The 16,763-nt window shown below is 30.8% G+C and overlaps 2 protein-coding genes across 2 annotated transcripts; one reads left to right on the top strand and one right to left on the bottom strand.

Annotated features, from left to right (window-relative positions):
- The first annotated feature begins 421 nt into the window (after positions 1-421).
- Positions 422-2,847, top strand: LOC114130498 (drebrin-like protein B). Its single transcript, XM_027995485.2, has 7 exons — positions 422-702; positions 788-843; positions 1,129-1,241; positions 1,310-1,522; positions 1,590-1,754; positions 1,816-2,038; positions 2,099-2,847. Exons 1-7 carry the CDS (start codon positions 617-619, stop codon positions 2,236-2,238), a joined length of 996 nt encoding a protein of 331 aa, XP_027851286.2. The 5' UTR covers positions 422-616; the 3' UTR covers positions 2,239-2,847.
- A 930-nt stretch (positions 2,848-3,777) lies between these two features.
- LOC114130487 (uncharacterized) lies at positions 3,778-15,405 on the bottom strand. The gene is made up of 3 exons (XM_027995469.2): positions 14,249-15,405; positions 7,682-8,075; positions 3,778-4,261 (listed from the first exon to the last, which is right to left on the bottom strand). Exons 1-3 carry the CDS (start codon positions 14,415-14,417, stop codon positions 4,063-4,065), a joined length of 762 nt encoding a protein of 253 aa, XP_027851270.2. The 5' UTR covers positions 14,418-15,405; the 3' UTR covers positions 3,778-4,062.
- Between the last annotated feature and the right edge of the window lie 1,358 nt (positions 15,406-16,763).

Below are 16,763 nucleotides of genomic sequence, written 5' to 3'. Positions count from 1 at the left end.
TATCCATGACAAATTAGATCTAATTTGTCATGATAATATCTATAATAATGTTGGTAATTGGCTGGGCTGAAGATTATTAAAAAAGTTTTAAAGATGATTGGATGTTTTTAAACCATCCTTTAATTATATACTTCGACATAATAGATATTTGAATAAATATATTTATATTTATTATTTAATTTAAATTATATTTACTCAGATATTAAATGTATGATCATAAATTCATTAAATTCTATCATGTATAGGATACACTTTTATAAGTAAAATATAGCCCTGCTTACTACTAGCGCTTTACGCGTGTAGTGAAAATATAACTACTGAACCGTAACATAATCGGACCGTGTAGCGGGCCGGCGATAGTAGCTAACCTGTATATCATCTTAGTCCGTGGTCGACAGCAACAAGCAGTGATAACACTGATAAAGTGATAAGTAAATTGAATTGTGAATAGTTGGAAAATGAATGAGTAACGGGTAACGAGTCGACAATATTGGACAATATTATTGTCAAAATTAAATAACAAATAACGATAATTACGTAGTTATAGGCATCATAAAAACGTATGCTATATTAAATAATATTGTATAGTTTGGTTAACACTTTAATCGTCACGAATATGTCCCAACTGGACGTGAACAAAAACAAACAAAAAATATTGGATACTTGGAAAGATGTGGTAGATGACAAAACACCAACTAACTGGTGAGTATTATATCCCTACACCAGTTGTAGGCAATGAAAGAGGTCTGAAAATATATTATTATTAATAATATTATTTTTATTTCAGGGCCTTGTATGGCTATGAGGGTCCAACAAATGTGCTTAAGTTTATCAGCCAAGGAGGTATTCCCTTATATGTAGTTGCTTAAGTCATGAGTCATGACTAAAATATTATTTTTTGTACTATCTATAATGTATATCTGTCCAACGAGAGAAAATACTATTTTATGTTTATCTTTACAACACCCTGCCATCATGACCTGTTCCGCTATGACTGTGTCACATAATCACATGGGGATACACGAAAGAACTAATTTTTGTTGCACCTTGACATATTCTCTCGTTAGACAGTATAGTTTGGAAATTCAAAAATTTAAAAATCTATTTAATTTTTTCTTAATTTTACAGAAGGAGGAATTGAAGAAATGAAAGAAGACTTAAATAGTGCTAAAATAATGTATGCATTCTGTCGAGTTTTGGATCCGAAGACTAGCCTTTATAAATGTGTTTTAATAAATTGGGTTGGTAAATGTTAATAAATAAGCAATGAATAAATGTCTCTTAAATTTTAAAAATTTGTTCTGTTTAGCAAGGAGAAGGAGCGCCTATTGTTAGAAAAGGAACTTGTGCAAATCATATTCGTGATGTTTCTAACATTTTAAAAGGGGCGCATGTTACTATAAACGCACGTAATGATGACGAGGTAGACACGGATATAATATTGTCCAAAGTCTCCAAGTCATCAGGGTCAGCATACTCATTTAAAGAAAGACTTGACCAATCACAGCCACAAGAAAAAATTGTAAATTCATCAGTATAAATTATTTTTATTTACATAACAATATCTAAGAATAGAATAATTGTTTCAGGGTACTACTTATAAAAGAATTCAACCTAATTTAGAAATAAATTCTTCGGAAAGGGATAAGTTTTGGGCAGCTGAAGAAGAAAAAGAGAAATTAAGACAAGAAGAAGAACGAAAAAAAAAAGAACAAGAGCAGAAAAAAATAGAGGATGAAAGATTATTGCGAGAAGTAAAATACAACAAATATTTTATTATTCATGTAAAAACCAAATTATTTAAAACTTGTATAGGATGCTGATAGATTAAGAAGAGATTCAATAACAGTTGAAGAAATTCAAAAAATCGAACAAAAAACTCCTGTTGCTTCAGCAGATCCAGAAATATCAAAAGATGTTAAAATCGAATTAGCTATACCTGGATTAGTCACTGAAGAAATTGAAAATCAAAATGAACAAAATAATATTGAAGATGATTTGGGAATTAAAGCTGAAGCTTTATACGATTACCAAGCAGGTAGCATAAAAATTAATTTATATTTTTAAATTTAATTTAACTTAATTTATTCTTGTCTAGCTGATGATACAGAAATTTCATTTGATCCTGGTGATATAATTTGTCATATTGATAAAATTGATCAAGGTTGGTGGCAGGGTTTGAGCCCTGATGGTACATTTGGTCTATTTCCAGCCAATTATGTTCAACTTCTTCCTTAAGATCTAATTCTTTCATTTATACCATAATAATTATTATTAATTACTAATTAGTATTTGTATCTGCGATTTTATAATTAATTTATCTCAATAGGTAATCGGTTGTGAAAACATGTTTAAATCATGTTTAAGTTTATAATATTTAAAACCAATGTTTTGATAATAATTACAATTATTGTTAATCTAGTTAAATATTTTTTTAATTACTGTTTCTATTAAATTTTAATGAATATTTTTATTTTCCACAAACAACCTTATCTAATATAAACAAAACAGTAAATAAATTTTTATTTTACAGTAAATAATGAATATTATGTATAACTTTTATTGTGGTTATTTTAACAACAGTTCTTTTTTAGAAATTGCTGATTAAGTATTTGTAACAAAAAAATAGTTAGCTAACGTGTATCATTAACCAAAATCAAAAAACAACACATAGATATTTTGTTTTGGAGAAGATCATTTTTTTTTTAGCAATTTATAAATTATTATAGTATACGATTGTTAGATTTCAAACAATTTAAACCCATTATCAATGTTTGTATTTCTTGCTAATTATTCTATTCATGTGTTAACTGTTAAATACATATTAAATTATTACCATTTTATATGAATATGTCTAATTGTACACTTGTACCTATCTGTGTAATACTATAGTCTATACATTGTCCATCACTATGAGTAGTTTTCAGACCAATGTCATATTCATGAGAAGAGAAGACTAAAGTTGATTGATCTTCTCTCTTGGCTTTTTTTTAAAGTTATTAAATTATATTATTAGTATCTAGTATATACTATATATTATATTATATTATATATTATATACAGTATACACATTATATTATGCATATAACAAATGTTTGAAAATTAAAAGTTTATGTACATTTTAGAGATGTCTATCATGTATACTTCTTATGAAGTAGACCAAAAAAAAAAAACCGTTGAGTTTATTATTCTGTTGTTTAAACAATCCTCGTTTGTCTCAATAGTCAATACACTTGAATAATTTTATGTTGTCAATAAAACAGAGAAGACAACCATTTATGGTTATGTATGCTGAAGAATACTGTACTCACCTTTAACAAATAGAGTAAAAATAAGCGGCAAGTGACCATCTAGTGAGACATTTAACAATACAATAAAAGCAATGACTTAGGGCCAATACCTTTAACCCACTAGTATATTTTCTGTGTTTATATGCAGTTATTATAATGAGTTATTCATTTCTACTAAAATGAAAAATGGTTTGATTTTTGTTTCTGCCAATTCCAGTTCTTTCTAAACTATATAGGTATATTTAAATAATAATTATAATTATAGTTTATACTATAATAATTAATAACCATTTGGAAATTCCCAGAACCTAGAGGAGGCAATTATCGTTAACCTCAAAAATGGTTTTACTTAAAAAAGTTTTTACACGTATCATAGGTAGTAGCCTATTACTAGTAGATACTGTAAATGTCACTGGTCAGAACTAAAAACAAAGTTCATGTTCATAATATTAAACAAGTGACTAAAATCTAGTATGAAAAAAAGTAGTTGTAAGCAATTTTGCACATATTAATTCAAGCAATATAGAATTACAGAATAGGTACATCTTATTCTCACTGTTATTAAAACAAAATAACAAAATGAACTCCACAGTCCAGCATTCTCCACAAATATAAGAAGTATTTCTTATTGTTTTTTTCTTAATTAAGTTTAACATTGAAAATTGTATACTAAAATACCATTTTTAACATCTAATCCTTATAGTATAAAAGTACCTATATAGGTAATACATAATTTTATTTTTTGTACAAACATAACATAGCGCTTAACATGCTACTTTTTAGATTCATTTGTGATAGGAACGGTCATAGGAAACCTTCCGCACGGGACGGTTTCCATTTCTTCGATTTCTGCATTTGACACAATGATTGACACTGCTCTTTTGATCTTTGCCACAGTGATGGGTTTTAACTGTTTGACCGTTTGTGCCATGGCGTGGAAAAATGCGTCCACCGAGTCCATATCTTCCAATCTGAAGACAAGCATAGCGTCATATATTCTTATACAGTATTAATTAATTATTACTAATTAATTAATATATTAATACAGCATTAAGTCAACGCCACAATATATTAACTATGTATATTATAATTTATATTATACATATTATACCGCCTATCTAGTTAACACTGTTACTTAATAGTTTTTATACTTTTTATAGACTTTATAAACCACCCTTCTCCCCAACCTATGTTTTTCTTTTCGACTATGGAAATATAATAAATTGACCGCTATAATTAGATACAGCCGATGTGCTTAAATCGAGAAATTACAAGTCTGCCAATGCACTTCTTCTACCATACGTCATAAGTCATAACAAACAATTATTTCATTCTATACCTTATTGTATTTTATGTATAGGTATAACTGTATAAGTTCATATTTTCGGGTGGCCCAATACAATACCATGATTAAGTTTAAGTATTATTTCTCTGATAAACATTACCTAGTCACTAGCTAAGATTTAAAAGATTTACGAATCTTAAAATACCTAGTATAAAATGGGTTGAAACTTGAAACGTATACCATTGTTTTATTTCTCCTATATAACAAAATAGTTTACGGATGTCGATCGCAAACCACGTCTGTGTCTTTTAGCTGGTATCCGATTAGATACTTATAGATCCCATGCAGGGCGGTGGTAAGCTCTCCCGATTTTTAAAAATAGTAAAATCTCTCAGGTCAATATTATGTTTACCTGAAGTAAATGTGTTAACTCTCCCGGGTCAACATTATGGGTCAAAATTGTTCAAAATTCAAAATTGCAATAAGCTAAAAAAAACCAAGTAAAAATAGTCATAAAAATAATAAAGAAAAAACTATAACTTAAAAAAAAAAAAGATTATAAAGTGTTTTAAAACCTATGTTCCTACTATCAAAAAAATGTAATTAAAAAATTTTTATTTTATCATACCCACGTAGGTATATTTTGTATATTAGATTTATTTTATAATTTTTATTTTTTATGATTATATTTATTTTGACTATAATATATTATAGCTCATAGAAGCTAAAGACATACATTTATATTACTATTATTATATATGATTAACTATTTTTAAATGAAACTTAAATGTATATTAGATTTAATTTATGATTTTTATTAAATTAAATTAGCAGTACTGGAGACCCGGAAGAGTTTATATGTTTCCGACAGGTAATATTGGAGTAGACCCGGGAGAGTACACGTTTCCGTCAGGTAATACTGGAGTAGACCTGGGAGAGTTTACAATTGCCCCCCTGCAACCTTCCCATAATACATATACGTCAAGTAGGTACTAAAGACCTGCAAGGACCGGGCCAGCCCGGTCCGGTACTTGAAAGCCCGACCCGTCTGAGACTGGACCGGGCCGAGCTTTAAAAAAAAATAAAAAGGACTGGATCGGGCTTTTTTTTGGTAAATTTTTTGAGCCAGGTCGGGCCGGACTCAAAATATTAAAACCAAGGATGGACCAGGCTTTTTTTGAACAACTTTTCGGGCTGGACTTAAATCGGGCTTAATTAAAGGATTTTTTGCAAATTACAACTCACCTAGGTATTTTTTGGTTTTTTTGGTTTTTTCGACTAAAAACGTACCCTTCCCTTTTCGGCCGATTCACTTTTCGACCTAATTTAAAAAAGACTGATTCCCTTTTCGGCCAAAATAAAAATGTATATAATAAGTAGGTACATATAAAAAAATAAAATTTTGTAAAATAATATATACTTAGAACATTTTTAAAATATAAGAATATTAATATATTAACATTATTTTTATGTTAATATGCCATAATATCTGCACAATATTATATAAAAAATTTAAAAAATAGTATAAATTTTAATTTTAGGTTTTTCAATTTATCTTATACTTGCATCTGGAGAATTATTATTTGTAAAAATACAATTCTCGACGAAATTTCAAATTATTTACATAACGATATTAATAATACACAAAAAATAAAAAATATCACTATTGTTTCATATATATATTAAGTTTCGAAGGTTCTGCAAATCAAATTCAAATTTCTTAGTTTCTGTGGCAAGTTTTTTACAAATATTTACAATAATACTATCTTGTATCATTTAAAAAATTGCCTATTATTATAATTTTATTATTTTATATAATACTATACATATTGTGACATATTAGTATAAAATAATTTTGATACAGATAGTCTTAAATTTTAAATAATTTTCTGTATTTTATTTTACAATATTTTATGTAACTTATACTTTTAATAATTTTTCAAAATTACATAATTATATAATTGCCTTAATTTTACAACAAATGTTGTTTTGGGTCGAAAAGGGAATCAGTCTTTTTTAAATTTGGTCGAAAAGTGAATCGGCCGGAAAGGGAAAGGTACGTTTTTGGTCGAAAACGGTCTCTCCCACATTGTCGTCTATACTCTACAGCACAGGTAAATTGTAATCATAGGTGAAGTAGAATAGGTAGGTTTATTAGGTACCTAATAAATAATAATATTATTACTATACGCAATTCCTTTGGTCCAAAAATGATCTTTCTTTTTTCGATTAATGTAATAAAGAACATTGTTTCCCCTTTTACTTAAAAATAATTGTGTTATTTTCGTTCGCTGTTTCACAGTCAATATTTTGAAAAGCACTATCTCAAAATCAGTTTAATAAGCCATTTAACGTAGATAACTCAGAAAGCACTATGAGGAGGCGGCTTCTATTATTTTAAATGAATTATATTATATACTTATTAAAATAATTATTACATAATTTAAAAGGTGGCGTTTGTATAGGTACCATTAAAATAATTATTGTATAATATAGGTAAGTATTTGTAATTAGTTGTTAAGACGTCATTAAAATAATATTTACGTTTTCTATATTTTATGTGTGTATTGATTGGTAATTAATCAAATGATTGTATAGTTGTATGCCAAGATTTAATAATCTTATATCAATTGACAACTCTACTTTATTATATTGTTGAATTTTAACTTTGTTTTTCAATTGATATTATTCCTATTTTTGGGAAAGATAAAGCTAAATAGATACTATTTAATTTAATAAATACATCAGTTTGTACCTACGTATATTATGCAATAATTACCTATATGACTATATATGTGCACCTAGACAAACACAACTTTTTAAATTATAAAATAATTATTTTAATGTATACAAACATAATACATTTTTGGAAAGCAATAGGAGTCTAGGAGCCACCTTCTCAAGGTACTATCTGAATTATTCTAAATATAGCTATATATTAAATTAATTTCGAGACTGTGTTTTCCAAAATGTTGAACGTGAAATCGTAAAGACGAAAAGAATACAATTATTTTTAAAACGAAGGAAAATACTACTTTATCGCATTTGGTCGAAAAGATTACCATTCTAAACACCCTTTTCTCTTGTCTCTTCTCGAATAACTCACTTGTAATTAGTGGCGGCCGCCTGTTTGTACCGCTGATCGCACAGGAAATGTATGGACCGGTCCAAGGCTTCGTGTTCGCTGCACGTTTTGTCTATGTTGGACTGTTCATAGAGCATTTCGGCGACTGCCTGTTGATCGTACGTCGATGATTCGCATTCGTTGGTCTTGATGTCGGTGGCCATCAGTAGTGAAGAAGTGTCCTCGTCGTCGTTGCTACCGCCGTTATCGTCTTCGTCGCGGAAGGATACGTGTGGCAACAGGAACGCAATTTGTTTTTCTAGCTTGTACGGGCGCATGGCTGCCGCCGCAGTGTACATCTCCATCGTCTTTTTCTTCTTCAAATGCCTGACGAAACCGTCCCGTAGAGTTTTCCAACGGACTTTCAACCGTTCGACTAAAATCGTGAAAATATTAACGAAATTAATCTTTACCAGTCTAATAACTATCAAGGTTGGACGACGTGGTAGATAGGCTACACCGCCGTTGTCGAATTTACAATAGTTTATTAATTCATTAAAATTAGTAATATTATATTTATTAATTTACTTATTTTGCTCCCACTCAAAAACTATGTCTTAACCCCTAGGTGCTTATTAAATATAGTGTTTTTCTCACTATAAATTAATTAACTTAAATATTTATAGTCCTCTCGTTAAAAAAATACCTTCCTTCAGCTCCGGTCCTCTTCCTGGATTATGAAAAATATTTTATCAATAAATGTTTTTTTCATATTTACTTTAATAGTTTTTAGATATTTTTAATCCATAACTAAGGTTGGGAATTTATTTTTGTACTATTATTAGGTAATAGTTAAGAATTTAAGATAAAGAAGAATTAAAAATGGCGAAGATTAGGTTAAGTTTACGTTAAAAAGGCATTTTTTTAAGTTTATAGCCTTATAGGAAATTTTTTCGACTAGTGTTAAGAACAATTTTTGATAGTTTTTGAATCATATAAGTCCGGGCATTATAACTAATGAATACACATTTTTATCCATTGCACTTGTTAAAAGTAAACTAAATTTACATAGTTAGGACCCCATTATTTTGAAGGCCAGTGCAAATGCAACGCGTTGGCATTTTATTTAGATTTATACATTGTTAATCTAGACTTGATTTAAAGTATACATTGACACATTGTAATAACTTATCGCCAGTTAACTTGAAAACTATTAAGTTAAAAGAGTGTTAGCGGATTATTTATTTTCTCTCTTACGTCTTTTTGTAGACTCATATACAACATAGCACACAGAACCAATTATGATGTGTTGCTATATAGCTTTAATATTAGAATGAATTTACCTCATCACAATTTATGTTTTAAAGATGGCTTTTTATGATGATATTTCAAATATTTCAATTTTACTGCAATATGTAATGATGTTTGATGAGCAATTTTTTGACGGTCTATGATTTATTTGTCCTCGTACAGAATTACCATTTCCCGATTACCAGTGCAATTATGATACTACGCTAAATCGACTATTCTATACTACATAGTGTATACATGGCATAACATGATGTGTGAGAACTATGTGTAAATCCAAAAATTAAGCGACAAAAATTTGAATTACATATTTATAAATGTATTAAGTATTTTATTGCTTCTCGCGCAATTTCTTTTCTTATATTTTAGAATTTTCTCATTATAATAGATATAAATATATAATATAAATTAGTTGCACACTTGCACATTATACATTATCATATAGATTGTATAGTTACACCTGTATAATATATACAGGCATACAGTAAATACCGATTTAAATTATATTTTATAAATAATTACACATTTACACATAATATTTACTAAGACCATACAAATACATAATATTATTATATATATGTATAAAATAAATTATTTTAATAGATTTATTTTTGTAGAATTTATACAAAAAAATGTTTTGAAAATGATTCCTTAATGCCTGTATTTTTACATATCCTTGTCTACAAGTTAATTTTATCAAATTCCTGACGAGAATAGATTAAAATACCTAGATATAATTAAATTGTATATATTTTTCAATTTTTAGTACTTATTGAATATATTGAAAAATATTTCAAATATTAAATATGTACTCATCTGATCAATGCAAAGTAAACTTGTTTGCCAATTCAAACATCTTTACATTTTTGAAATCGGGCAATTATAGAAGTGTTTAAATTTTTTTCAGTCTCGTAAGTCTTTTTTATGACAAATTAATGGGGTTTTATGGGGTCTTAAAAAATGTATTTATCGTATTATTTTTATTGTAAAAAGCCGTGTAAAAATGATTTTATAAATGTCAATTAAATGGGGGGTTAGGGATATAAGCTAGTAAACATTTAACACATTTAACATCCTAATATAATATGTAATCCAAATTCAACGTTTTTATGATATTCTATCAATAGCGTGGAATTTTTGTAAGTACCTACCTCATATACTAGGCTCAAAGTTGAAAGTAATTAAACAAAATGACAAACGACAATGAACATTGAGAATTTATGGTAATACTTTTCGTACAGCTTAATAGGTATAGCTATAGTAGGTATAAGTATTTGCTTTGTCCAAGTTTCAAATTAATAATATGAAACAACCTTAATTATATTTTTCACTTTTATTTGTAAGACTTACAGATATAAACGACAGGACATTACCTACTAATCGAGACTAGATAATAATTGATAAAATATTTTGTACGTGTAGATAAAAATGCACCATTCTTTACAATCTATACAAACGTGTATACTGTATATAGTGTATACCTACGACTATAAACTATAAACATTTTTATTTAGATATATCACACATCACGTACAATGTACATCTCCAAATAGTTTATGTATCACTTTGTCTATCTAATTTGTATAAGGAACTTTCATTTACTATACCATATTATTATGCTCTTTTTCACTTTAAATGCAATAAAAACAGTTTTAATATAGGTATTCTTTATTTAAAATATAAAAACAAAAACACCACCAATACACAAGTATACGGATATACAACTAGTTAAAACAATAATAAAACAATAAAACCCAATCGTTGATCTCAACTCTTGAATAATAGTGATTATGTTGTGGTTGGTTATAAATTATTGAACTTTATCATATAAAGACTATCTATAATAATATGTTTGTTATAAATATATATGTATAATATATATATATATGTGAATTTAATTTGAAACGAACGATAACCGATGACGTGAACACATAGAAGATATCAAGACGACAAATACCTAACAGCATATTATTTTATACACTATGTATATATGTAATATAGCCATATAGGTATAATGTATATTAAAGTTTAAAATATACCTCTATAACGAACGTATTTGGATTAATTTTCTATGCACCAATAGTATGAACCCATAATAAATTATAAAGTTCAAGTATTTAATTTTCTTTGCTTCCAATTATATTCACGGAACATTTTCTGCGATTACATACATCTGATATAGTATTAGTAATAATTTCAACACATGCATAAGCATATAGCATCATTATAGCTAATAAACTAAGTACCTACTCGTGTAAAACTTTTCAAACATGTGTTTTTAATAGAACATCTAAAATAAAATCATTGAAAACAAAAAATTCTAATATCATTAAAACTTTTAAGGAAAAATTTACTTTTATTAGAATCAACCTGTATGCCATTATAAAGTAACGAAATATAAAATAAATTATTAGATAACATTATAGTAAGTCTATATAGTATAATATACCTATGTAGTATGTAATATACCTACCTAAACATCGTCTTTATTTTTAATTATAGGTATTAAATAGCATTTAAAATATAATTTATAAATTAAATATTTAGTAGGTATATAGAACAAAATGTATAAAAATTAAAAAAGTTATTATTATAAAGTATTATATATCCAACGACCTTCTTCCTCCTCTGGGGGTATTTTTCTCGCTATGGCTTTGAAATGTGTATTATTATATTAGTTTTTATACTTCATTAATCAATGTATTACTTACATATAATTATATAATATATAGTTTAAAAAGGAAAATTATTAAAATTAATTTAAGATTATTTTTTATTATAATATAGACAATATAGTATATTATAGGTATATAGTAAGCATAAATAGTTAATAATACTTTTTTAGCCTACTTCCAGATTTTAAATTTTTGGTCAATCTGGTTTAATAATTTCACACACTTTTCACGGTATTATTTATACTCTATATTTATTAAGTATGATCTAGTAATGAATTGGTTCGTATTTCACAGTATTTAAATAAAGCTATTCCAAACTCAATAAATACAAATACATATTTAATGATCTTGTGAAAAATGTAATTTTGTCTTTCAAATAAAACGAAATAATAAGACGAACATCATAGTTTTGACGTACTTATAGTCATTATCCTTTAGTCATTTATAAACTATTTGTTAAAAAAAGTAATATATGTCGTATGTCTGACGTCCGTCTATCTGCTGAGTTCCGATTTGAATATATTATTAATAGGATGCGCTCGAATCATTGCAAATAGTCCGGTAAGTGCACTTTAAAACTCCGTCCCGACAATATTATTTGTAATGCTCGTGGGACGAGGATATATTCATTTATATAAATATATTATAATATGATGATATAATCACGGAATTATTCCAAACAGTTCCCGTTAAAATATATACGTTATATTCGTATTTCGTACAATCGTACCTATATATTAGTACAATATATATATTTATTTTATTTTATTTCTACAGGAAGAACACTATAGGCCGCAACGAGTCTACTCTTATTGTATGGCGTATACATATTATAAAAAATCCATAGATCCATAATTCCATTTTAAAGACATGAGAATTATTCCATCGTAAAAAATATGGCGTTCTTCATCACAATTCCGACTTACACGGTGCTAGTGGTGCTACGATAATATCATTAATGATTGTATATTAATTAATATAGGTAGATTTCTACGATAAATCGCTACAATAAAGCTGTTTCCTTTATCTAATTCACAAAGAAGAATACGAGACAACGTTTATAATACAGGCAGTCCTGCAGCAATAGAAAAACCTCCAGTATTTTGGATTTCATCTATATGTTAACAATGAATGACGCCATTTACCTGCAGGCATTGCATTTAAAACCAAGTAATGTAAAACACCATATAGTATTTTTTATTCACAATAATTAAAAAAATGTCTTCTTGTTTATTTGCTTGTAATTAACTTCTGAAATATGGGAGGTTTTTATTTTCTAGACCCTGTACAAAACGTTTTCAAATCACCAATGGCTCTACCTATTACGCCTACCTAATATATTGAACAGTGTCCAATCTTTTACTTTTTAAAAATTGTATTTCGAATGTAAACTTGTAAACTTATTAACACAAGCTCATGACGTGGAAAAGCGATAAAAATGTGTGACTTCGTGAGGATATGTATGTATTGTATATTTATATATATATATATATTTATATATCCTATACGTAGTATAGACAGTATAATGTAATGCAATAATAAAAACTTGATGTGAATCGGAAAACTAACGTGTACGAAAAAAATCAACCGCGCGATTTGTTTTTTCTGCAAAAATCGAAACAATTGCGATGGTCTCTGTATACACGCCGTATCCAAGGTGATCGCATGAACATATCATGCGCAAATTATAATGATATTTTTTTCATTCTGTGTATACCTGCGATAATTATACGTAAATTCAAGCCCTGTATGTATATTGTATACTCTACCGTGTATTGCGCACCTATATAGAATAATTGATATATAATAGGTATAATATGCTGAACGCCTGTACAGTGTACATCGCCAGTCACCGATAATATGTATATATTATATATACCTACAGTTAAACCGACGAAATAACGTACAATTGCGGCGACCGAAAGTATCTGCGGTACTCAAAGGCCGGTACTCAGTTTGTAGTATGCTTCCAAAAAAATCGCGGTTTTAAACTATTTGAAAGTGTTCGTTGGAGGAGGTTTCACTGTAATATGTTTATTATGTATTACCCTAGAACAATACTATTACTGCACGCGGCTAATGAATAATTTGGCGGGAAAACATAAATACGTTTTAGACTGTCGAGCAACGGCTGCAGTCGCCGCGATAGAGGCAATCGGACGTCATAGAGATTGTTACTTGTTGAGGGGGCTGACGAGTCAGAGATGATGGTCTTGAATTATCCATTTTATATAATCGCTGAATAAATCTGAACATAATGTACCGCGGTAAAGACTCAACATTATTCTGGACACTGGTATGTAATATGTGTACCAGGCGTATCCGGTCGCGATCGCAACTGATTAAAATATCATACTATGTATAGGATTTAAGAAATCGTTAGTTTAAAATTCAAAAAGCCAACCCCTCTCTCGTACCAAACCTCGGTAACGTACTAATCCAATGAAGTCTGAAGAGTGTATAACCATAGAGTATGTTTATCTGTTCCATAGAATATGTTAATCGTAATAAATTATAAATAACATATTATATTACATTACATTATAATTATAATCCCAAAAATAGATTAATATTATCACATAATATACGCGTGTACGTATATATAACTTTAACTAGTTTAACTGACCGGCCTGTTTGTCCTGAGAACCGACCACGGCGGTGGCCACTTCTCTCCACGCGGCGTTCTTGGCGCCGTAGTCCTTGAACACGTGCATTGACTGATCATAGAGCACCGGTCGATCGCGCACCGCGGCCAACAGTTTTTCGTCGCGCACTTTGCTCGCCGCCTTTTTCATGTCGGGGGCCGCAGATCGGACGACGTGCGACTGCTTTGGCCGCGCACAACGGCGTCACGCGCGTACAACACAATAATAATATTATTATGATAATATCATAATATTATTGTGTATATTATACTATAAATGTTTTACAGGTGTTGAATATTATTATTACAATATTACGTCGACGACGACGAGTATACGGGCGCGCGTCGTTATTTTTAATGTCGCGGAAACGTTTAAGAATAATAATTATTATTATAATAAACAACGATTATAACTCGTCACTTTAACGATGCCGCAGCAGCAGCAGCGGCGGCAGTGAGCGATGTCAAAATATTACGCGACGTTATACTATTTTTATAATGATATCGTGTTAGAAAAAAAAAAAAAATTACACGCGTGTACGCGAATGCGCGGGATTGTGCGACGACGTGCGCGGTTTTTGACGCGACGCTCGGACTGCAACTGCGATTATAAAATAATACAATAATAATATATTTTCCGCCGTCGCCGACGCCACCGCCGCCGCCGCCGTCGTCGTAGTCGTAGTCGTTGTGTGCGCCGCGCGCGTGGTATAATGCGGTACGCGCGACGGCGGCGGCGGTGGTCGAGGGAATCGCTGCCTAGGCGTCGCGCGTATAACGCGCAAACGTATACGTGTGCGTGTGTGCATGTCGTACACACGCGCACACGCACGACGAGGCAGAGTTCTGTGAAACGTGCGCGGCGCGCGAAACGCGGCTCGGCCGTCTTCCCCGCCCGTCCGGGGCCGGCGCGCGCGCGCGCGTTCGCGTCATTACGTGCACCGTACATTATACTCCTCGTCGTCGTCGTACACGGAGTATACGGTATATTATATACGCGCGACGTGTGCGTGTGCGCGCGCGACGTGGTAACGCGACGCGCAATCGATTGCGTGCAGACCGAGCGCGAGGCGGCGGCGGCGGCGGCGGCGTTGGTGTTGTCGCTATATCGCACAAACCGACGACGCCACCGCGTGCAGGACGCGAGCGAGGAAGCCGCCGCGGGGCCGGTGGGTGGGCCAGCGATCGACGGTGGCCCGGGCGGACGACGGAGCCGCGTGCGTGTACGCCGCACATCGCGGCGGACGGACGCGCGCGCTGATATGTTTATAATAATATTATGTAGCTCGCTACTATACGACGTGTGTGTGTGTTAGGTACCTAATATTATAATAATAACAATATGTATGTGTGCTAGTATATAGGACCGGATGGTACGCGACGCGAGGTAGAGGACTACTATACGACTAACGGGGTGGACGATGACGCAAAATATTAATGCCGCGTATAATAATTATTACCTAACGATATTATTCATGTCGGCATCGGAATATCAATAATAATATAATAATAATATGCAAAAACCGAAAAACGTTTTACCCTCGTTCTCGTAGTATATAGGTAATAATCACTCACTCTCATCGCGATCGACGTGAATTTATAATGATTTATAATGTACATTGTACGGGCGCTCCCCCTCTCACTCCAGTAATTTTCGTTGCGTTTCACTCGTGAAATTCTTTAAGTGTGCAGTACACTGAATAATCGAGTGTGACTACAACACTGCAGAGATGAGGGATGACAGTGATGTGGACCTGTATGCGCCTCGATTTTAATAATTCGTCTTGACATAAAACGCATTTAATATTATTATGTATTATAATAGACGTTAAAATATGCGTTTTTTCTTTTTGTCAGCCTTTATGGGTACCTACTTGCCATCATAGCTCAACAGTTATACATACGTTAAAATATATTGTATATAAGCAGCCAAAATCTCAAATTTCCGGCTTTTATTCGTTTGTGTTGCGTTATTATTACTCATTACTTATTATTATTATTTATTTGAGTACGATTATTATAATATTATGAGTATTATGACGATATACAGTTACAGTATATTATTGACGTGTTTATTACAATCGGCGACTAGTCGTTTTAATTCGATTTTTTTTTATCTTCAAAACCACTAACCACGGTTTTTTTTATCTCTAGCTCTACGTATTTTTTCCGTCCCACCGCGATCGTTTTAAAATTTATAAAAATAACGCCAATATTATAATATCAAAAAATATATCGTTGGTTAACCGCCATCGGTCCGATGCTATAGCTACTACAGATATAATAATTATTAGATATAATTTTATTATATTATTATTATGTAATTGTATACGCTCGGTACCGATTTCCGAGATCGTTCCCTCCTCCTCCCGTCATCAACGTACTATGTTTTTATAACAATATTATCGCGTTTTTAACTTACCCGCGCACACCCCGTGACCTGTTCACAACTGCGCGCGATAATATCGTTACACGCGCTGCGCCGCTGAATTCCCGA

The sequence above is a fragment of the Aphis gossypii genome, chromosome 1 (genome assembly GCF_020184175.1).
Source record: "Aphis gossypii isolate Hap1 chromosome 1, ASM2018417v2, whole genome shotgun sequence".
Lineage (NCBI taxonomy): Eukaryota > Metazoa > Arthropoda > Insecta > Hemiptera > Aphididae > Aphis > Aphis gossypii.
The sequence above is the reverse complement of the archived record's forward strand: the minus strand, read 5'-3'. Positions and strand labels throughout refer to the sequence as shown.

What these genes read in the sequence shown, in the direction of transcription:
- LOC114130498 (XM_027995485.2), top strand. Translation starts at nt 617, where the DNA reads ATGTCCCAACTGGACGTGAACAAAAACAAACAAAAAATATTGGATACT. An exon ending in GACAAAACACCAACTAACTG is followed by an intron (nt 703 to 787) that starts GTGAGTATTATA and finishes TTTTTATTTCAG; the next exon opens with GGCCTTGTATGGCTATGAGG. An exon ending in AATGTGTTTTAATAAATTGG is followed by an intron (nt 1,242 to 1,309) that starts GTTGGTAAATGT and finishes TGTTCTGTTTAG; the next exon opens with CAAGGAGAAGGAGCGCCTAT.
- LOC114130487 (XM_027995469.2), bottom strand. Translation starts at nt 14,417, where the DNA reads ATGAAAAAGGCGGCGAGCAAAGTGCGCGACGAAAAACTGTTGGCCGCG. An exon ending in TTCTCAGGACAAACAGGCCG is followed by an intron (nt 8,076 to 14,248) that starts GTCAGTTAAACT and finishes TCACGATTTTAG; the next exon opens with TCGAACGGTTGAAAGTCCGT. An exon ending in GCGGCCGCCACTAATTACAA is followed by an intron (nt 4,262 to 7,681) that starts GTGAGTTATTCG and finishes GCTTGTCTTCAG; the next exon opens with ATTGGAAGATATGGACTCGG.